Source organism: Moschus berezovskii, chromosome 21 (assembly GCF_049115385.1).
Source record: "Moschus berezovskii isolate FMDL1 chromosome 21, NW_MosBer_1.0, whole genome shotgun sequence".
In the NCBI taxonomy this organism is placed as follows: Eukaryota; Metazoa; Chordata; class Mammalia; order Artiodactyla; family Moschidae; genus Moschus; species Moschus berezovskii.
In genome coordinates this window covers 54,850,688-54,873,496 of record NC_142480.1, presented here as the reverse complement: position 1 = coordinate 54,873,496, position 22,809 = coordinate 54,850,688, and the positions used below count along the sequence as shown (strand labels likewise).

At 47.7% G+C, this 22,809-nt stretch overlaps 1 protein-coding gene across 5 annotated transcripts in view; it reads right to left on the bottom strand.

The window, feature by feature from the left end:
* Positions 1–20,778, bottom strand: part of SLCO3A1 (solute carrier organic anion transporter family member 3A1) — a 402,379-nt gene extending 381,601 nt beyond the window's left edge. For 2 of the 5 annotated variants that reach the window (XM_088829681.1, XM_088829682.1), the window contains exon 1: positions 20,434–20,777. In XM_088829681.1, the coding sequence (XP_088685807.1) occupies positions 20,434–20,613 (180 nt within the window). In that variant the 5' untranslated portion in view covers positions 20,614–20,777. Of the gene's footprint in view, positions 1–20,433 lie in introns of all 5 variants that reach the window. The other 3 variants (XM_088829680.1, XM_055417741.2, XM_055417740.2) reach the window with 3 other exon arrangements.
* Positions 20,779–22,809: the final 2,031 nt, after the last annotated feature.

Here is a 22,809-nt window from a genome sequence, read left to right as displayed (position 1 = left end):
ATTCACACAAAAGCTCACTGTTCTGAAACTCAACCAAATAAAAGGGGGGGGGGAATCAGAAATAAAATAATCACCAGTCAAGAAACAAACAAGAGAATGAACCCACCCCAGTGTCATAAAACCAAATACTGCCTCCCAAGAAAAGTGAAGACAATTTCTAAGAGCAGAACAGAATGGTATAGCGTAGCAAGGCTCATAAGTCTGTATCCACCACTCGGGAAAATGAGCCAGTGAATAAATTAATGTCCAAGAGCTTTCATTAATATCGCATATTTGGAGAAAAGCACCCTGATAGGTATCCATGCATTCCTCAAAAGTGAAAACATCCACACAGGAGGAAAGGCTGAAGAGAAGCTGTGAGCCACGAGGCTGCTTATCCCTTTGGGAAGGAAGGGAAGGCTCCAGGAGTGAAATCCAGGCCACAAAATACCACCCATGGATATGCAGGATATGCCCCCACACAGGAAGACGGAGCCCACTTAAAGGACCTTTAAAAGATCCCCGGAGCAAAAGCCACCAAGTCCACATCTTCTGGCCTAAACTAGTCTGCACCCTCTGTGCCACCTGCTATAGCTCAGCTCGTCCCAGCTGCTCGGTGTCTTCTGACTACAGAAAGCATTAACAGAAGCAAGCAGCCTTCAGACTCTAACTGGGCGGTCAGGGGGAAGCAAAGAGAAGCTTCAGATGGAGAAATTACCCACACCCAGAACAACGACGATCTGGGCAGACTCACTCCGGCAAGAAATAAGTGGGGAAAAAGCAAACAAAAAAGCATGGCAACTATAAACACAGATTCTTGAAGGAAAGGAAAAAAATGAAATACTGAATCAAAGACAAAGCATTCATGGGATTTCCCTGGTGGTCCAGTGGTTAAGACTTCACCGTCCAATGCAGGGGGTGGGGGATCCACCCCTGGTGGGAAAGCTAAGATCCCACATGCCTGAGGGCCAAAAAACCAAAACAGAAAACAGAAATGATGTTGAAACTAATTCAATAAAGACTTTCAAAATGATCCACCTCAAAAAAAAAAAAAAAAACTTTAAAAAAAGTATTCAGCCTGAAAGAAAACATAACCCAAAAAGTGGATTCCCCATAAAGGATCTTTGAAACATAGAAGCTTTATGTGAATATGAGTTCAATAAACTGAAAAGTCAAAGCAATATTAACAAACACAAACAAAAAGGAACAAGATTGTAGACCTAAAGAAATAACTTGGAGATTAAGATAAACACTAGAGATCAATATATAAAATAAAATCTGTATAGAACAAAGGAAAGGTGGCTTCGAACCAACGTACTGACTAAAGGGAAGTGAGAAGTCAACACAGTAAATATAGGCCTAAAATCAGAGGAAATAATAATAATAATAATAACAATTATTATTATTATTATTATTATTATAACAATAATAATAATAATCAAAGGAAAACAAGTAACTAAGGAGTTCAAAGACAATCCAACATAGATAACTGACATGGTTATAGAAGGGAACTCACCATACAGAACCAAGAAAGTATAAAAGGCAGTATAAGAAAAGTGCCCTGAGATTAATAAAGAATGGACTCTGTTAACTGAATGAAAACCTCAGGTTCCAGAAATGCACAGCATACGTTATACACCAGTAACATAGACGGTGACTAAGTTATATATCCTGTATTAAAAAAGAATTGCCCAGGCATCTCATCTATAAGCAAACAATCTATAAAGGAGGAAAACTTGGACTGGCCAGGGACTCCTCTACAGCAACGTTCAAGGGCAGAAAACGGTGGACTCTTTCCAGCTTTAACTGCATCTTCTGTTAATGTTAAAATTGTGTTCATTTGTTTCTGGTGGCCCCGGGTCTTCACTGCTACCCGGGCTTCTACTTGCGCGGTCTCTCTTGTTGTGGAGCATGGACTCTGGGCTGTGCAGGCTTCAGCAGTGCGTGGACTTAGTTGTGGCTCTCAGGCTTAGTTACTCCACAGCATGTGGAATCTTCCCAGCCCAGGGATCAAACCCGCGTTTCCTGCTTTGGCAGGAGGATACTTTACCACTGAATCACTACGGAAGCCCTAAATCTTCTATTAAACTTGACTGAAATTAAACTTTTCATTTGAAGAATATATATCTTATAAAGTATATCCAGCCAGCCCACCATTTTTCCAGGTAAGCACAGAACTCTGCAGTGGTATGCTGCTGATGATAATTATAAGGGGGAAAGGGAAAGCGTCATCACTCAGTTATGAGTGACTCTGTGACCCCATGGACCGTAGCCCTCCAGGCCCCTCTGTCCATGGGATTCTCCAGGCAAGAATACTGGAGTGGGTTGCCATGCTCTCCTCCAGGGGGTCTTCCCAACCCAGGGATCGAACCTGGGTTTCCCACCTTATAGGGGGAATTACTCTAAACTCCTCCTAGAATTCATACCTTGATCCATGCCAGACAAACCTCTCTACCTGCAGAAGTCACTGAGGAAAAGTCCAACTTCCTCACTTGGTGCTCCCCAAAGCGGGCTGGAGTGACTTACCAAATCAGTACGGCTGAGGAAGAAACCTAGCAAGCTTGCCCGATCTCTTCCTCTCCTCTGAACAGACCTCAGGAGAGACACATTCTTTGCTCCTCCGGGAGCCAAGCTGAGCAGGTGTGCCCCTGCGGGGACACAGAGCTTGCCACTCTGACTCGAAGCAAAGTAGCAAGAAGCCTGAATCTGTCCAGAAACTAAGTTTAAGAGCCTCAACTCCAAACGTTTCCATATAAATTCCAAGATGCTATTTTTACACTCCTGTAGTTGATGGAGCCTGGTGGGCTGCCATCTATGGGGTAACACAGAGTCGGACACAACTGAAGTGACTTAGTAGCAGCAGCAGCAGTTGATGTTAGGTCTACCACCCAATTGATTCTTAACTGGTGAACAAAGGAAGTAGAAAGGTGATTATCACTCTCAAACCCTGCCATCGGTCATGATTATTTCTGAATGGTAGGATTTGGAGTTCCTGAAACTATCTTTATTCAAACTTTTCTTCATTTTAAAATTCTTCATAATGAACATATATTATTTTTACAAAAACAGCAAGGTCATTTTTATTTCTTCTTCTCTTACAAAAATTGTTTTGGTCCAGTTACGTTGAGATAAAATTGACATACAACGCAGTATAAGTGTAAAGGGCACAACGTGATTTGACTTCTATATGTCGTGAAATGATGACCCCAGGAAGTTTCGTGAACACCCATCTTCGCATACGGATAAAAACTAAAGAAACAGGAGAAAAACTCTTCTTTCCTTGTGATGAAAACTCTCAGGATTCCGTCTCCTAACAGCCGTCGTGCGTAGCAGACAGCAGTGCTAATTACATTTATCATGGCGTGCATCACATCCCTACTACTCATTCAACACAACTGGAAGCTTGAGCAATCTGACTGTTTTCATCCATATCTCCCTCCCACATCCCTGCCCCTGGTAACCACAAATCTGATCTCCTTTTCTATGAGTTTGATTTTAACGTATAATTGACCTACAACCCTATGTAACCTCCCAGTGTACAAGGTAGTGATCTGATGTTCTTTCTCTACATTTCAAAATGACCATCTTGATAAGTCTAGTAACCATAAGGTCATTCTCCTTTAAAACCAGGACTCCAGAGGAGAACATCTAATGTAACAGAAAGTGGTCACAATGCTTTAGGGGAAAGAGCAGGTTCCAAACAGAGTATGTAATGTGATATGATTTTATTATAAAAATAATTAACAAAAGCATCGTACTGCAGGAGCGGCACTGGCTAGGCACTTTGAATAGATTACCTCATTTGGTAGCCTCAAGCTCATCTGAAGTAGGTATATTCACTACCACATCCTCAAAGCCGTGAAAGAATGTGGGTGGGCAGACCCAGAGAGACTGAAAGTTCGCCCAGCAAAAAGTCAACAGTGTGACTCCAGGTCACAGCATCATGGATGCTTCTTCACTTCTTAGTGCATCTATAATTATTCATATTTTCCAAAATTTTAACACACAAATTCCTTGCCTAATAAGTAAGACAATAAGGTCTTTGTGTTAAGAAAAAAAAAAGCCACCAGCATGAACTTGAAGTTCAAGTTAATGGTAAAGCCAAGCAATGTGGCCACACAGGGTTTCGAGACATCTCAGCCTGTGCTGGAACCAGCCATGTGGGGCAACAGGTGTGAGTCCACAGGCCAGGGAGGTATTCCAGCCAGACTCCACACATCCTCCACAACAGCCTTTGAAGCTGAAGGGCAAACATGCTCAGTAAATCCACCAGCCTCCTAGTCCCCCACGTCACAGGGCCTCATCCCAACAGCCCTGTTTCTAGGATATCTTCTCTCTGGACCCTCCCAGGTCCTAACTCCTGGGATCCTCAAATGTGACTTTATTAGGAAACAAAGTCTTAGCAAATGTAATGATGACTGTTCCAAGGACGAGTGCCCCACACCCGCCTCCCCGCCCCAGCCCTACTCCGCCCCAGCAGCTTGGCAAGTTCTTCTCAAGGAGAGCAGGAGGGGAAGTTTGAATGGCATCCATCCAATTTTTAAACTGAAAACCACACGCCCACTTTTTGCTTAGAGACGTTTCCTGTGTGTGAACACAGTTTGTTCTGTTACCAGCTTTAAAGTTATCCAGAACTGATATATCCGAGGCCAAGCTAAAGTGTTTTTTTGTTTTTTTTTTTAAAGTCCAATAGGAGAGGACCTTTCCTAATGCTGGCTCATCTTGCAGAAATCTCACTTGGAGATAACTCAAGAGGATGAAGACAGAGGTGTCATTGTGTGTGGATGCAAGGAGGTCCCCCACCTCCACTGCTCCCGCCCCCCTGAACACAGCACTCCGAGACCCGGGCAACCTCCTGCCCTCAGCTCCATCATGTAACACAGCCATGCCTGCTCCTACCCCATCTGAGGATGTGGCCTCCTTCCACACGCTCAAAGTCTAGCTTCTAGCAGCATTTTTGGGCACTACTTCAAAGCAGGGTGGTTGGGGGGAAGGATAGAAGACTGGCCAAGAGAGACACCACAGCCCCCACGCTGCTGGTTGGAGCTGAGGCTCCCTGGTGCCAGCCCTGGCAGGCTCCAGGATGCGGCCTTGCCCCCTGTTCCCGGCCTGCCTCTGCTCCATTGGGGGCTCCCCAACTCCACCCCACACCCAAGAGCTCTCTCTAGCCAGACTCTTTCAACACGAACCTTGACCGCTCATTCCCTTAGATCCACCCTGAACAAAGTCAACCAAATTATTCTCCATCTGCAACCATAGCCATTTCCCTCATCCTCTCAAATCCATCTCCATCACCACCTCCCCTCTGACACCAGTGCTTTGCTGCTATGGTCAGAGATCATACTGCCCTGGGTGAACACACCAGGACTAGCTTCAAGGCTCCGAGAGGGCTGACCCCACTGCCTGACCTGGGACCTGACACTGTCTAATGAATGAGTAATTAATGAAAACATTATAAAAACAGGCCATCTCCCCCACTAAAACATATCAACACCATGAGGGCCAAGAACACGCCTTACTCTATATTGCTTACAGCACTTAAGGAAGTTGTCCAAGTTAATTAGTTTGGCAGAGACTGAGCCAAAGTCTTTACAAGGAGCGTGTGCTGGGAAATTCCGAGAATCATGCAGCTCCCACGTCCACCCAGAAACCACGGAGATGAATGAGGTGAGAAGGCAGATGTCTGGTCCTCACGGAACACGGACCCGGCCAAATCTCAGACTGGCCGGCACAGCCCTAAAGTGTCTGTCAGCCTCACTGAATCAGACTGGGCTTCAGGGAGGAGACGGGGACTGCTGCACATTTTACCAGCTGTGAATAAGTCCCAAGTGTAAGAGACAGGGGACATGGGCTGCACACAAACACACCCCCACACAACATCCATACACATATAATGCTCACTCACACTGCCCTTCATCAAATGATGTGATCATCGAATGCAATCTCTGCATTCAGTTACTCCCAGAAAACAGAAAGGACGTGTGCAAAGCTGCTCAGTAATCCAACAGGTCCACTCCCATAAGCCACAGCAGCCCCGCACAGAGAGAAACACGGTTATCTTCCTATAGAAAGCAAGCAAGGCATTGTCACAGGGCAGCATTTCTTCTAAGACAGAGCTTCCCAGTTAGAGTAACTCTCCAACCAATATCCCATAATCTTCTTCAGTTCAGTTCAGTCGCTCAGTCGTGTCCGACTCTTTGCGACCCCATGAACCACAGCACGCCAGGCCTCCCTGTCCATCACCAACTCCCGGAGTTCACTCAAACTCATGTCCATCGAGTCGGTGATGCCATCCAGCCACCTCATTCTCTGTCATCCCTGTCTCCTACCCCTAATCCCTCCTAGCATCAGACTCTTTTCCAGTCAGTCAACTCGTCACATGAGGTGGCCAAAGTATTGGAGTTTCAGCTTTAGCATCAGTCCTTCCAATGAACACCCAGGATTGATCTCCTCTAGAATGGACTGGTTGGATTTCCTTGCAGTCCAAGGGACTCTCAAGAGTCTTCTCCAACACCACAGTTCAAAAGCATCAATTCTTCGGCGATCAGCTTTCTTCACAGTCCAACTCTCACATCCATACATGACCACGGGAAAAACCATAGCCTTGACTAGACGGACCTTTGTTGGCAAAGTAATGTCTCTGCTTTTTAATATGCTATCTAGGTTGGTCATAACTTTCCTTCCAAGGAGCAAGCGTCTTTTAATTTCATGGCTGCAATCAGCATCCGAAGTGATTTTGGAGCCCCAAAAAATAAAGTCTGACACTGTTTCCACTGTTTCCCCATCTAATTCCCATGAAGTGATGGGACCAGATGCCATGATCTTTGTTTTCTGAATGTTGAGCTTCAAGCCAACTTTTTCACTCTCCTCTTTCACTTTCATCAGGAGGCCTTTGAGTTCCTCTTCACTTTCTGCCATAAGGGTGGTGTCATCTGCATATCTGAGGTTATTGATATTTCTCCCGGCAATCTTGATTCCAGCTTGTGTTTCTTCCAGCCCAGCGTTCCTCATGATGTACTCTGCATATAAGTTAAATAAGCAGGGTGACAATATACAACCTTGACGTACTCCTTTTCCTATTTGGAACCAGTCTGTTGTTCCATGTACAGTTCTAACTGTTGCTTCCTGACCTGCATACAGGTCCCAAACTCTAAAAAGGGCAGAGTTTGTCCTTTTCTTTCTTTCTTTCTCTTTGTACCTTCAGACTGTTTTCGGGTCCTTTGCTCTTTTTCTTTCCTGGCATAATGGGGTGTGTGTGTGTGTGTGTGTGACCCCATGGACTGTTGCCCACCTGGATCCTCTGTCCATGAAATTTTCCAGGCAAGAGTACTGGAGTGGGTTGCCATTTCTTCCTCCAGGGGATCTTCCCCACCCAGGGATTGAACCTGTGCCTCTTGCGCCTCCTACACTGGCAGGCAGATTCTTTGCTACTAAGCCACTTGGGAAGCACTAAGGGGTTGAATGTGCCCCCCCACTCTCAAAAGACACACAGACACGGTGAAGACCTGACCCCTGGGATCTGTGAATGTGGCCTTATCAGGAAACAAAGTCTTAAGAGATGCAATTAAGGTCAGAGGCAGTATTAGGGTAAGGTCCTCATCCACTGCTACCTTATAAGAGGAGGAGAGGGACGCACAGAGGAGAAATGCCGTGTGACCTCAGAGTCATACATTAGCGGGTACAGCTGCAAACTAAGAAACACTGGGCATCAAGGGCCACCTCCAGAAGCAGAAGCGAGCAAGAAGCAAGAGAGGATTCTTCCCAGCGTCTCAGAGGAAGTGTAGTCCTGCTGAAACCTTGATTTCAGACTTCTGGTCCCCAGGACTGTGAGAAAAGAAATCTGTTGCTTGAAGCCACTCAGTTTGTGATGACTGGTTCCAGCAGTCCCAGAAGAGTACTTACCACACCTAGGTCCTTCCTTCAGAAACACCCACAGAAATACATTTATATTCATCCACCCCCCACCTTTAAGTCCAGCTTCCCACCCAAGGATAACTGTCAAGGTCACCTTCTCTTTAATACACATCACATCTTTCTACATCTAAGGGAGAAAATATTACCTGATGTGGTCTAACATCTGAGATGCCCAAAATGTTTAAGAATGACCCCAACTTCCCTATGAGCCCCACGGAAGGAAAGGTTTAAATAAGCACAAAAAGCCCACTCCCCAGCTCCCACTCTGAGATCAGATATAATAGAGCTCAGGACGGGTCCCGGATAGCAACAATCACCATGCAGTCTGTGGTGAAGGATGGGATTGGATTGTTAGGGCCTGTAGGAGGTAAGGACTCACTGCCTTGACCCCTGAACAAGGACAGGGGAAGCCAGCAGAGGGGAGCTGGATGAAGCTGTGAACGGTGCCTGTGGCATGAGCCTGGCATAGAGTCCCACTCCGCAGTGATCCGGGTTTGGACTCCCAGGAGCACGCCCTCAAGAGGGTCTCACGGAGCCGACTGTGACATCTTGCCAGGCTGGCAAAGCCTGTTGGGGTCAGGGGCCAGCGCAGGGAGGTCAGAATAAAAATGAATGGAAGAGCAGGAGGCAACAGAGCTCAGCTGACCACCATGACCCTCACTGTTCTCAGCCGGCACAGAGAAAAAGGCAACCACAAAGGTGACAGACCTCAGCAAGAACGCTCAGCTTTCTTAAAGCAAAGGATCTAAAATGTTTTACTTGCCACATGGAATTTGTTTCTCTGATAACCCTGGGGTTATTTTTAATTGGCTGCCTTGGTACTATTATTCTGAAATGACAAAAACATTCCGCAAGGAAATCCAAAGTGTCAGAAGGCAGATAAATATAAATGCATATATTTGTATCTATTCACTAGATTAAAGATAGGCAGTGTTTGCTATTAGGAAACAATTCTATTTAAAAGAAAAAAAGAAGGGATGCTTTAAAAGGCAGTAAGAGAAATGAGTGTTTTCCACCCCCAGCATTCACCAAAACATTATTTTTAATTATACATGTTTCTAATCGTTATGTCCCAAAATAAAACCCGTCCTGTTTACCTGCTCAGGCCAGCTGGCTACTGTTGGCAGCTCTGGAGCACATTTAGGTAAGTGACTTAGTTCCGGGCCCTGATTCTGCTGAAGATGCAAGTAATTCACAAACATAGACCTTTCCACACAGACGTAAGATCGGGGTTCCCCACACAGGCCAAGGCCAACCTCAGGACACAGGCCCGTTAGACCATCAATCCACCTGTGCATCTCACAAGTTCCACGGGCTGCCTTTGGACTGAGCCCAAGGGCTGCTGGCTCCACTATGAGTCCAGCTGCAGCAAGGCAGACCTCCCCAACTGCAGCTGGCAAAGCTGCAAAACTGCTCGAGGACTTCTTGATCTATTTATATGCATCTCCACCACACTGGCAAAGGTAAAGAGAGAAGTGTTAGTTGCTCAGTCATGTCCGATCCTTTGTGACCCCGTGGACTGTAGCCCGCCAGGCTCAGTCTGTCCATGGGATTCTCTGGGCAAGAATACTGGAGCGGGTAGCTCCTTCTTCAAGGGATTTTCCCAGCCCAGGAATTGAACCTGGGTCTCCTGCATTGCAAGCAGATTCTGTACCACCGGAGCCACCAGGGAACTCCCACAAAAGTAAAGGGAAGGCACTAATTTATCTTTTGTTGTTGTTTGTTTCCAAAAGAGATCCTCCTTCAGTCTGGCTGAAAAACCTGTTGTTGGCACATTAAGCCTTGCAACCAGAACAGTTTTTACCAGCACTGGGGAGGCCACCCAACGCGCCACATTGAGAGTCTTGCCCTAAATTTTTTGCAAGGGAGGTCTGTCTGAGGCTCTTCCATATCTATTTCAACTGGTCTTGTTCCTTTAAGTATTTTTCTCTCCAGCGTTCACCACGGCCACAAAATAACCTCCTTGGCTATAACTCAGGGGACTGGGAATCTGAAACTGGCCCTGTAGCGTGCTGTGCTATGTACCCGCCCCGTGTATGGCTCTCAGAAGAGGATGACATCACAAGCCACACTGAAACACATGCCAGTTATAGCAAACAAGACGAAGACCACCCCACGTGCCATCAACATCCCAAGTGCCAAGATGGCAGTACTTCAAGAAATGAAATGACCGAAGATAAAGCCCACTCCAGTCAACAGCGATCATCCCTCACGTCCCGCTGAATGGCATGAGCCATCTCTAAGGCCAACCTTAATGGCCATTTGCCTCCTGAAACCTTAAGAACTGCAGTGACCACAGACCTAGGATAAGCCTTTGCACCTAGGATAAGCCTTTTTCTGGAGAGAAAGTGGGGGCTGGTGCTGAATCAGGCCGCCGACTTCCTGGGAGCTGAGCTCTCAGTGGCTCTGTGGGTCTACTTCAACCAATTCTCTGACCCAAAAAGTCAACCAAGATCTGAGCTAATAACACCATTCTTTATTACACAGGTTGCATCACAATAATTGAATCTTACGTAATAAAAACAGGTGCGTCCATGCTGCTTTGAGATTTTTATCTTCATTAAGGGAATTCTCAAACATGAGATTTCAGGTACAGTATTTTCAAGCTTACATAATCAGAGGGCGGCTTTCCAATTTCAACTTGCTTATATTCAAGGTGGTAATTTCTTATTCCAATCAGCTGAGAAAGGAGAATCGCAGCCAGAAGGGGGGAGGGGGCCAACAATTAGAAACAGCCTGCCTATTTTACATAAGCCTTTTCCAAATGTGGGGAGAAAGACAATACCATTGGCAGGAACATTTTACAATAGTCTTTAATTGAAAAACATGATTCGCCACTGCTGTCCCTCCCCAATCTTGCAAGTGTAGAAATGGAGGTGAAAAGACTCATTTCTGCCTTTCTCGAGTTCCTGTGGTTGTGTGAACAGAGATGTAGGAAGGAACTGGCTATTCTGTTCTGTATTATTTCATTACAGCCCCCAGGACTGTCTGTCAAAAGCCTGCTCAGCTTCCTATTTCTGCTAACACTACACAAGCTTTAGGCGGCTCAGAAGTGACAGCCAAACAGGCTTTGTGGTTTCAAGGGTTACCTGGACAGCCAAGTTCATTATCCAGAGACCTGTCCCAAAGGGCAACCTGCCAGACGAATTAGAATCTGCACGCCGTACAGAACTCCCACAGGGAGTGTGGATGGATAGAGACACAAACAGAGAGGCACAAGCAGAAAAGCAAGGGGCACACTTCGGGCTTTTGAATGGCCCTTGCTCCTGCCCACAGCTTGGACCTTCTGCCACATGCTTGTGAAGAGAGAGCCACACCACTGTCTCCGTGGTTGGGCTTGAGGACACAGCCAGCTCGTGGCAAAGATTCCAACCAAAGCCGACCTGGAAGTAAGACCCTCTCCTTACAGAAGTGCCCTCTTTGACTGTGTTATCTGGAACTTAAGATGCCAGGTGGGATAAGACATCCCCAAAAGAAGGATGTACTGAAGAGCCATTGTCAGGGTATTTACAGCAGAAATCATCCTGAAGGCAAAGGGAAGAATGGGCCCACACCTCCCCACTGCCCCTGATTCAAACAGCAGGGCCCACAGCAACCTATGTTGCTTCTTGTCATCAAGTATTGATGCGTGTTGACTGGAAGGGATAAATGAGAAAATTCTAACGTCCAACTCTCAGAACTTAGCCAGTGAAATAACTCCTTCCTGTTTGGAGAGGAATATCCAGTCATTTAAGAAGTGGCTACGGTTGTGTGAACAGAGATGAGGGAAGGAACTGAACATGTATTATTTCATTACAGCCCCCAGGACTGAACAGCAAGCAACTAAATAGTCTGTCAGAAAGGGCTTCCCTTTTCAGAAGGGCTTGACTCAAGTCACAAAGAAGAACTGAAAGAAAGAAGCTGGGAAGAGCCAATGACAGAGAGTCTGCCCACATCCAATGGGCCACGGGCCACTTCCGCTCTGCATGTTGTCACGAAACCCCCGGAAAGAAGTCTCTCGTGCTTGCTCACTCCACAACTGTGGCTGCAGAAAGTTCAGTGCTTTAGAAAGCTGACAGGTTCCTTCCTCGGTGAGGCCGACAGGGAGCCACCAGGGTTTGGGGCTCACGGGTCCTCAGCGTGTGTTCTTGTGATGCCTGTGGCATTTGAAGGTGAACTTAAGAACTTAGCTAAAATAAACACGGCAACTGGCTGGACTGAGAAGGGCCCAGTTCATGCCCTGTCCTTCCCAAGGACCGGACTGACCTGGCTGGGGGAGAGAAGATTCAAAGCCACTGACAGGAGGAGAGTGGCGCCATGTGGTAAGTACCCTGCTGTATAACCCCCGCAAGCCGCAGGCCCTGATGGATGCGTCCACCAAATAGGCAACAAGACTGTCAGGATCTCCTTCGCTCTGCCTCTGAGAAACCAAAAGGGACCACAATCAGGGAACTGCCCACAACTACGTCTGCTGAACCCTGCTGATACCGAGCAGGGTCCTGTGGGGCTCCTGGCCTTTCTGTGTCCCCCGTTTCTTTGATTACAGGAAACAACCTTCATGCAGCCTCCATGACCTTGCCTGAGTTCCAAAGGGCAGATTCAAGCAGTTGTTAATGAGGGAAGGAAGGGGCAGTGAGACCCAGAAGAAACAAATAGTCAAGAGAAGCCTTAGGGCAAGATTCTGGTTCCTCATCAAGGCATACACACAACCATATCTTTGAGCTATTCTACAGAGCCTGAAACCCCCTCCAAGTGGGGGAAATTAACAATTACTGATGGTAGGCTGCACCAGCATGCAGACCCCAGACCAGTTGGACCAGAAGGTTGATGAAACTGACTCCTAACCACCAATTTATTAGAAGAATGTCCATGAGTGGATCACGCCCTATTTGAGCAACTGCTGTAAAACTTCTCACTGTCTTCCCCAAGTTTGGACACATGGTTGTGAAAGCGTTAGCCCACTGCTGCCCCCTTGGCTCAGCAAACTATAAAGCTATCCTCTTCTACTTCAACTAAAACTCCGTCTCTGAGATTTGATTCAGCACCAGTGTGCAGAGAAGCTGAGCTTCTGGCATCACTGCTTAGAACTGTAAAAGGACTAAGGTGAAGGCAGTGGGTGCTAAGTGGGACCTGAGCCCTTCCCTGAAACCAGGGCTGAGCTCTGAGGTTGCACATCTTGAACAAGGCTGCCTGGAGGGTAGCATATGTCCACAACATATGTCCCCCCGTCCACCTCCCAACACCCCAGGAAGCCTTAATGTGGCTACTTTTCATCCAGAGAAACAGATCTCCAATTAAGGAAATAAAACCCAGCCACACACAACACCCCACACCCTCAGGTCCCTGGAACGGATGTCTGCTGGGTCAAGGTCAGCGAGTAGGGCTATGCCATTATTGGTAAAGCAACTATTGAACACTGCACCCTACAAGAAGCACTCTATCACGAGTCCCTGAATTTCAATCTCTCAGCCATCTGTAAGATAGGCTCTCTCAGCATCCCATTTTTCAGATAAGAATACTGAGGCTCAGAGAAGTCAAGTCACTGGGAGCAAGTAAGGAACAGGTCCAGGTTCAAAGCTAGGTCTTTTTTACTCTAAGTCCAATGTTCTCTTCCCTGCCTCTCAACTGCCTACAAACCTAGAAGACCTAACCAATCTTCCCTACCCTGTGGCCACAAACCAGAGCAAAGATCCTCAGGGCCTCCCATAGAGAAGCACCTGTCCTCCCGGCTGGCCATGTGCCGTCCCTTCTCTGTTCACCTCAAAGTACCCACTGACTGTAAATGGCCAGCAGAACCATTATTATAGTGGATTTCTCTTCCATGTGACTAATTTTTATAGCATCTGTAACATGAAATGCTGAAGCTGAATCTCTAACACTTTGGCCACCTGATGTGAAAAGCTGACTCATTAGACAAGACCCTGATGCTGGGAAAGATTGAGGGTAGGAGGAGAAGGGGGCAGCAGAGGATGAGATGGTTGGATGGCATCACCAACTCAAGGGACATGAGTCTGATCAAACTCTGGAAGATAGTGAAGGACAGGGATGCCTGCTGTGCTGCAGTCCATGGGGTCGCAAAGAATCAGACATGACTTAGTGACTGAACAACAAGATGAAATGGATTGTTGTACTTATAATAAGGGAATGAACAGAATTAGCAATTTGTACTGGTACTTATCTCTTGCTTTTAAAAACTTTTCACCTCCCAGACAAAATGTACAGCAAACAGGAAATGATTTGAATGTATGATACACTAAACCAAACCAAAAGTTTGACCAAAATTAATTTTATTTCTCATTGGCTACATAGTTCTTATGTAAATATATATAACCATATTATATTATTAATAATAATAGTTAGTATTTATTGACTATTCAGGATTCCCCTGTGGCTCAGAGGGTAAAGAGTCTGCCCACAATCTGGGAGACCTGAGTTTGATCCCTGGGTGGGAAGATCCCCTGGAAAAGAAAATGGCAACCCACTCCACTATTCTTGCCTGGAAAATCCTATGGACGGAGGAGCCTGGAGGGCTACAGTCCATGGAGTCACAACAACTTAGTGACTAACAACAACTACAAAATCCAGGTGAGGAGAAGTGATGAGACATGACAATGGGTATTTTGACTCTACTTCACAGGAACATGGTTAGTCCACGATGTGTGCAGTTAACTCTGCGTAAGTGAAATGTGTCTGTGAATTTGGAAGTAAGGTGCTGGAGAAATGGCACTCTGTCGAATTCTCCACAGCAACAGAGGCTCAGCACCTTGCACACACTCACCTGCCCACAGTCACCTGGCAGGCCCAGCCCCCTGTAATCCAAGGACCACGGGCAGCTCAGCATGAGTCCCTGTGGCTCTCACAGCCTCTGCAGGAGGCCTGGCACAGACCCTGAAACCACTGCCAATCTCTGCTCTCTCTGTGTAACCAGCCAACAACATTCACAGAAAATTTTTTTTTCTTTTATTTCCAGGCCTACTTATATAGGGAAGGCAGTTGTAACCTCATCATTTTTGGGACATTACCCTTACTCATGCCTGGCCAGTCTGCTAAGTGAACTCCGTCCCTGGACAAGACAGCACCACCAAGTTTGCTTTAATAAGAGTAAGAGAAAGTCACAGAGAGACTCTTGCCCAGGTGGCCTTGGCACAAGAGGAAAATTATGCAGTTTCAGAACAACACCGTTCAGGCAGCCAGCAAAAAGGTGAATTTAAATGCTGAGAAATTGATCAGCAAAGCAGGGCCACTGCAGAGAGGCCTCTGGGCCTCCCTCTTTGTAATGTACCTAAAACTGAAGTGCAGAGAGTTACCCAATTCAGGAAACAGCTCTTGGTCCCTTCACAATTCCGTTTCTTCGACTGCTAAACACACAAGAGGAAACCCCCACGGAAACTGAGGTATATACACAAAGGTGGTTGAAAGGAATTGTCAGAAACATTTTTTTCCCCTTAAATGATTATTAGCTAAACATTTTCAACCAAGCTATAAGGGGAAAAAAAAAATCAGGGTAATTTTTTTTCTTCCTACCTGGGGCTATATAGTAACTATGCAAATGGAAGGGAATTTGTCACTTTGAGTAACCAAAAGTGTGTAAAACAATTTGATTAAGGAAACTACAGTTGCCTTAGTCATCATACTAATTTGACAAGGACTTTAAAAATTGTCTCTCAGCTGTCTGCTTCTGGGTTAGATATGCAAAAAAAAAAAAAAAATCTTCACAATGATGCTTTAGAAATATATATATATATATATATATATACATAGAACAAATCCAGCTGCTTCACCTTGTAAGCTCACTGAATGCTCTCAGGCATAGGAAAAAGGTGACCAAAAGCAATGAGATGGAACCCTGTTCACACACTCAGTCATCCATCTCCTTCTGTTGTCACCAAAACCTCAGACTTGGTTTTTGCATAACTCTAAACACAGAGAAGCAAGTCAGGCAACGGAAGATGAGACGGTTGGATGGCATCACTGACTCAATGGACATGAGTTTGAGCAAACTCTGGGAGATGGTGAAGGACAGGGAAGCCTGGTGTGCTGCAGTCCATTAGGTCACAAAGCGTAGGACACGACTTAGCAACAGAACAACAAGTCAGACAACTACGATATGCTATCCCTTATATGTGGAATCTAAAATTTAAAAAAAATCAACTTATTTACGAAACAGAGACTCACAGTCAAAGGAAACAAACTTATGAAACAAACCAAAAGGGAAACAGGATAAATTAGGAAGTTGGGATTAACAGACACACACTACTATGTAACAAAATAGATAAACAACAGCGACAAACTACTGTACAGCACAGAGAACTATACTCAATATTTTGTAATAACGTATAACAGAAAAGAATCTGAAAAAGAATATATATATAGAAAAAGTGAATCACTATGCTGTCCTCCTGAAACTACACTTCAATAAAAAATAAACTTTATTTTAACAACTATAACAGCTAGATTATACTTCAATGAACTATATTTCAATAAAAATCAAGTATACTTCAATAAAAAATAAACTATTTTTAAAATTTTTATTTTGGCCTTGTTTCATGGCATGCGGGATCTTCCCTGACCAGGGATCAAACCTGTGACTCCTGCAGTGGAAGCAGAGTCCTAAGCACCAGACTGCCAAGGAAGGTCCTACATTATTTTAATAACAAGCTGCAAAAACAAAAAAACCAAGGATATCCTCCATCCTCACCCTGGCTCACAGGAGCCTCCTGTGTGCTCCACCCAGTGACTAAACTGGCCTTTTTAGGTTTCATCCTGAAGAAATTCAAGTGCATTTGTAATCGAATCTCATCCATAAGAGCCCAGAGGTGTCCGAGGTTTTAATTTCCTGCACACATCCTTATCAACTCCAGTCCTCAGTCATTTGAGAACACACATCAACCTCTGTAGACAGGGCTACCCGCAGTGAACGGCTTAGAATATCCCAGTGGGTCTCCACCAAACACCATCAAGTGCACACAATACACCTTTCCATGAAGTTTCCATAGACTTGTGTCTTCTCCAAACAGCCCAAGATTTAAACAGATGTTACATCCTTGCAAGTAGGTCAGTGCAGACTGGAGCCACCCGAAGCAAAGACCCAAAGAGGGGAAAATTAAATTGCATTCTCTCTTCTGCACACAGTGATGTTCAAATGGAATGGGTCCTCTCTTCTTAGGCAGGAAAAAAAAAATAAATTCCTAGCCAGTCAGGAGATTTAAGTGACTACAAGAAACCATCCCTATGACTGCTGGCTTATTTGCAGCGTGATTTCCAGTTAAACGCTGGCAAGGGTAAGAGATTTCAGAATCCACAGCTGGCCCGGGTTGCACTGGAGTCACCTTATCTACATCATGATCACCATCAAGTCCAGGCATCAGGGTCTCAACCCTTCTGAACTGCCACAGGAGGCCCGACCCCCAGGCCAAAAGTTGCCTGTCCCCTGCCTTGCTTAACAGTGGGTGCTTTTCTCCCATGCAGGTCTACCTTGAGCATGTGCAGGTTCTTAAGGGAAAACAGACACAGACAGACACACACAGAGTCCAGCTTTTCAGAGTTGCTTCTCAAATCACAGGAGACTTCCTGCTTCATTTCTACAGTCGGGAAGTTCTACAGCTTCAGCAAAGACTCTAGGTCATCTGTCTTTTCAGAGAGAAAAGGGAGAAGTGAAATGAAGCCTCCAAATATTAAAAAAATAAATAAATAAATAAGGCACCTGGGAAGACGAAATAATAAGGTAGTAAATGTCATAGTAAATGACAAGCACTTGGAAATCAAATAGGAAATAATATCATAGGCAGAGAATCTGTTGTTACCCTTCTCTTCCTGAAAGTAAGCAGGGCCCCCAGGTGTGCCCTTCACCAGGTATCTGAAAATGTTTCCTCAGAGGGACAGGCTGACTGACAGTGTAAAGACCCCAGAGAACATACACCTTGCACATGGACCCCATGTGCATGATCACCTATTGCACGTGGACCCCGTGTGTGTGACCGCCTACAGGCACAGGTTCTCAGGTTTCCTAAGAAAGCCTTTCTGGCAAAACTTCTACAATGTTTCCTTCTCAAATTAGCCAAGAAGAAGTCTCACATCACTGAGGGTACCACAAGCTTTTAATTCTACCTTCCAAATAGCAGATAAAGAAAAAAATCACAAGAGGCCAGAAAGAGCAAAAGCCATCGCAATCCAATTCATGGCAAGCAAACTATTTATCTTCATGAGGTTCAGGTGGCAATGGAGAGCCATGATCAGCCGGGTAAGGCAGAGTCCCGAGCAACTGATGCCTCCACTCTTAGTAATCATAATGAATCCAATTTCCTAAGCCACTCCTTTCCTGGACCTCCATCTGCTTTCTGCCAGTCACCTGTTGACTCCGGTTACCATATGCCTCAAACCAGGCTTCCCCTCAGTCCAGGCTGGAAATGCCAAGAGGCCCCCAGCAGGTGGACTCAATTCCTCACCAATTCTGGTATTACAGTCAACTTCCTGTCTCCCAGCGCCAGCCCTGCCACTAGTATCCACCAGTCCTCTGCTTTCTAACTTCGTAAAGGGGTTTAATCCACTCATTTGTTCGAAGCCCAGCTCCATTTCTTTCCAAAAGCCTTAAACCATTGTAAGCTAAAACTGGGCCCATGCCTTTATCATTTGTGGTGTGAAAAGTTCTTTTGGTATTTTTTTTCCCTAGATGTAATAATAATTCATAAATGGTGAGCTTCCAGATCTGTGTCCACAACTTCCCAAACCCATAACACTCTGTATACTTCAAAAAATTCAGCTTTTGCCACCATGAGACACTATTATATGGACCACAATCCACTCTATTGAGCAAAATTGGTTTGAGGCAAACTGTTAAAAACTGGAGGCAGCTGTTGATAAACAGCCCCGGTTTAGGCATCACATACTTTGCATATGCTGTAGTACAGACTACAGGTATTTTTCATTGGCGTCTTAGTAATATATGTCTCTATTTTAATATTTTAACAGTCAAACTCCTCCAAGGACACTCTGATATACTGACACGCTCCCCCCACACCCCAAGACAGGGTCACTCCCTAACTGCAAAACTGCAAAGGCCACAGGTACTCTCTGCAACTATGTGTTCGAACTACAAGTGCATTTTGTAAAACAAAAATCTAAACGGAAAAGAAAATGTGCTTTTGGCTACAGGGCTTACCAGCGGCATACATGTCACCGATGCAGGCAGGAACTGGGATCTAAACGCCTCTCATCTGACACAGAGCAAAGAAAATGCATTTGACTTTCAGAAACCCTGTTAAGTCTGCCACCCCAGGAACCAAGCTGAGTTTGAACAGTCCTCTCTTGTAACCGCATCACTGACTCTACCCCACACCAGAGAGCTAGCCTGCTTGTACTTCCCTCTGACAGCAAGCCCCAAGTCTTAGGAGACTGTTGAGGAATGGTACAGGGCAACCAGTGACTGGCCCTCATTAATTTTACCCCAAAGGCCAGGGATTAATGGGACCATCGTGGAAAGCACGGCTCTATCTGGGGATGTGGCACTTCAACAGCCAAAATCTTGTCCAGTTCTATCTCCATCAAACTTGCTCACTAACACTCAAAGTCTATGACATTTGATTTCAGTTTCAGGTCAATAGTCAAGAAACGCCTTAACACTATACACTCTGAAAAATCCCGTTTAGTCAAGACCACACTCGGGCTGGAAGTGCATTCTCTGAAATCCAAGTTGGGACCACCTGCGCGGGGCAGGAGACAGCGGGTAAAGTAGGTATTTGCCAGTGCTGAGTCATTACAAGCTGTTTCCTCCGATATGTTATGCACCCCTGGCCATTTGAACATGAACACCCCCCCTTCAGAAGGCAGATGAAATCCATGTACAATGTGCACCATGGCGCAACACCCCCTTGTACACGAGACAGACCACGGTGGGGAATTCAGGTCTAAGAGTGGGCGGCAGAACTACACAAACTCCCAGCTGCTCTCCAGGTACTGTAACTTTATCCCAGACGCTGAGAGGTGGTTAATGGCATACGAAGTGGGAATATTCCCCCTGCAGCCCCAGCTCGGATCAGTGCCCCACACTTGGGCGCCTTTTACTCTAAACTGTTAAATCCCTCCGTAATTGGCGGATGGAGAAAGCACCGGGAGAAACGATGCATAATGGATTTGTTCTCCAGGCGGCTAGAACGGGGAGTAGAGGACGCGAGATGCTAACGGGCTTTTCTTTCCATGTGCAGGTCACCTGAAAACCGCGATGCCTTCCCCTCCAGGGGTGCTCCAGAACTCACCCTCTGGCTGTTTTCAGAGGGGGTGGGGGAGAGGGATGGTTTCACGCCCACCTGCCCGCTGCCTCTCTTCCCCGGGTCCCCCCAGCCCCCTGCCGGCATCCACGGTCCTGCCGGCTCCCCGCTCGCCCAGCAGCCCGGGCCGGCAGCTCCCCCGGCGGCCGCCTCTGCACCACTCGGCAACCTCGTCGCCGGGTGGAGGTCATGCCCGCCTGCCCCCCGGCGCCCGGGCTGCCCCCTCCTCCTGCCAGCCGGGCACCCGGGAGCCGCGCTGGGGAAGGGGCCCGTGGCGGACTTGGCACGGGAGACTCACCAGGTAGGCGCCCACCGTGCCCTGCGCCAGCATCAGGGCGCACTCGGACACCAGGAAGATCTTGATGTTGGAGAAGCAGGACACCTTCTTTTTCTTCTTCTTGTTCCTCTGCGCCTCGTCCCCCTGCAGCTCGCCGCTCCGGCCGCCGCCCGACGAGCCGCCCGGCTTCTTCGCCTGCATCCTTCCCCCGCCGCCGCCGCCGCTTTCCCGCTCGCGCTGGGTGTCAGGGCCGCTGCCGGGCGGGGGTGCGCGCGGCGAGGCTGCGTGCTGTCCCCGCCCCGGGCCCGCGGCGGCCGCCCCCGTCCTGCCGGGGCTGGAGAGGTGGAAGGCACAGCTCCTCGCCGCCGCCGCCGCGCTCGCCCCCTGCCTCCTCCTCTCCTCCTCCTCCGCCCTCCCTTCGCCGCCTCCTCCGGCTCGGGCTGTGCCAATCACAGGGGCTCCTCTCGCCGCCCGCCGCCGCCGCCGCCGCCTCGCCGCCCGCGGACGCTCGCCGCTGCCATCGCCCGCTGGCTGGGGCTCGCGGGCCGCGCCGGCCCTCGCCTCCCCTTCTCCTAACGCGAGGCCCCGGCCTCGATCGCCGCTGCGCGCGCCCGCCGCGCCGCTCCGCGCCACCCGTGCGCCCTGGGGGAAGGCGCAAAGATACCGGCCTGGGGGCGCAGAGCGCGGACCCCCAGTCGAGGTTTGGGAGAGCCCGGGTGGCCCGAAGCACGCGGGAGAGAGGGAGTCCTTGCGGAGTCAGGGAGCGGGTGCTCCGGATGGCACGAAGGCCGTGCCCGGCCCCTAGAAGGCGCTGCGGAGCGCGGGGCGCCGCCACGGACACTGGGTGGTACTGCAAGGGGAACTCCGGCGCCGAGGTGGGGTGCGGAGGCTCCCCAGCGGGGCGGGGACCTAAGCTCCGACCGCGGGGCACTTAGGAGGGGAGGAAAGGTTTCTAGGAAGAGGGAGAAGACCGCGTACCCAGGAAAGGGTTGACGCTTTCCCCTACCAACTCCGCCCGCCCGGCTATTTCTGGGGACAGATGTTGCGCTCTGGGCCGTGGGGACGCGCCGGAGGTCAGAGCCGCTGAGGCTTCCGCAGCCTGCCGGCCTCTGCTCCTGCTCTCCTAGGCCACTGGGTGTGCTCAAAGGCCCCAGAAAGGAGAGAAAAGAACGGAAGCTCAGCAAAGCAGAAGTTCTATTAACCCGTCCGGAGCCGCGCGGTTCATCCATCGCCCCCAGCCAAGGGGTCTTGGCAGCTGCAGGGTCGCAGCGACCCCAGCAGAGGGCCTTGTGCAGCACGCCTGCGTGCCTGGAGCCCATCCTCAAGAATGATGTAGCCACGCGGCTGGAGGCCTCGAGAAGCTATTAGCCACAGGCCTGCCTTGGTCCCCACCCCTCCCCTAGCTTTGTGGCCGGCCGGGCCTCTTCCTTGCCCTGGCCTGATTGTCTGCCCCCCCGCCACGTCGCAGCCACTCTTTTTAATCATTACCAGGAGTTTGGGCCACAGGGCACTACCAACAGGATCTGCTGGTCCCCAGACGGCTTTTGGAAGCTCAGTGAAGCCTGGAAAGGACTGGACACGCCTGGTACTGCTGAGTACCAGGAGGCACTCAGCATCTTCCACTTGGGCCACTAGGGGGGCTTAACCAATCCTTTGATAAACCTCTCCTTAATAACTGTGGAAAATTCTGAAAGAGATGGGAATACCAGACCACCTGACCTGCCTCTTGAGAAACCTATATGCAGGTCAGGATGCAAGTTAGAACTGGACATGGAACAACAGACTGGTTCCAAATAGGAAAAGGAGTACGTCAAGGTTGTATATTGTCACCCTGCTTATTTAACTTATATGCAGAGTACATCATGAGAAACGCTGGACTGGAAGAAGCACAAGCTGGAATCAAGATTGCCAGGAGAAATATCAATAACGTCAGATATGCAGATGACACCTCCCTTATGGCAGAAAGTGAAGAAGAAGTAAAGAGCCTCTTGATGAAAGTGAAAGAGTAGAGTGAAAAAGCTGTCTCAAAGCTCAACATTCAGAAAACTAAGATCATGGCATCTGGTCCCATCATTTCATGGCAAATAGATGGGGAAATAGTGGAAACAGTGGCTGACTTTTATTTTGGGGGATCTCCAAAATCACTGCAGGTGGTGATTGCAGCCATGAAATTAAAAGATGCTTATAAAAAGTTATAACCAACCTAGATAGCATATTAAAAACCAGAGACATTATTTTGTCAACAAAGGTCTGTCTAGTCAAGGCTATGGGTTTTCCAGTGGTCATGTATGGATGTTAGAGTTGGACTATAAAGAAAGCTGAGCGCCGAAGAATTGATGCTTTTGAACTGTGGTGTTGGAGAAGACTCTTGAGAGTCCCTTGGGCTGCAAGGAGATC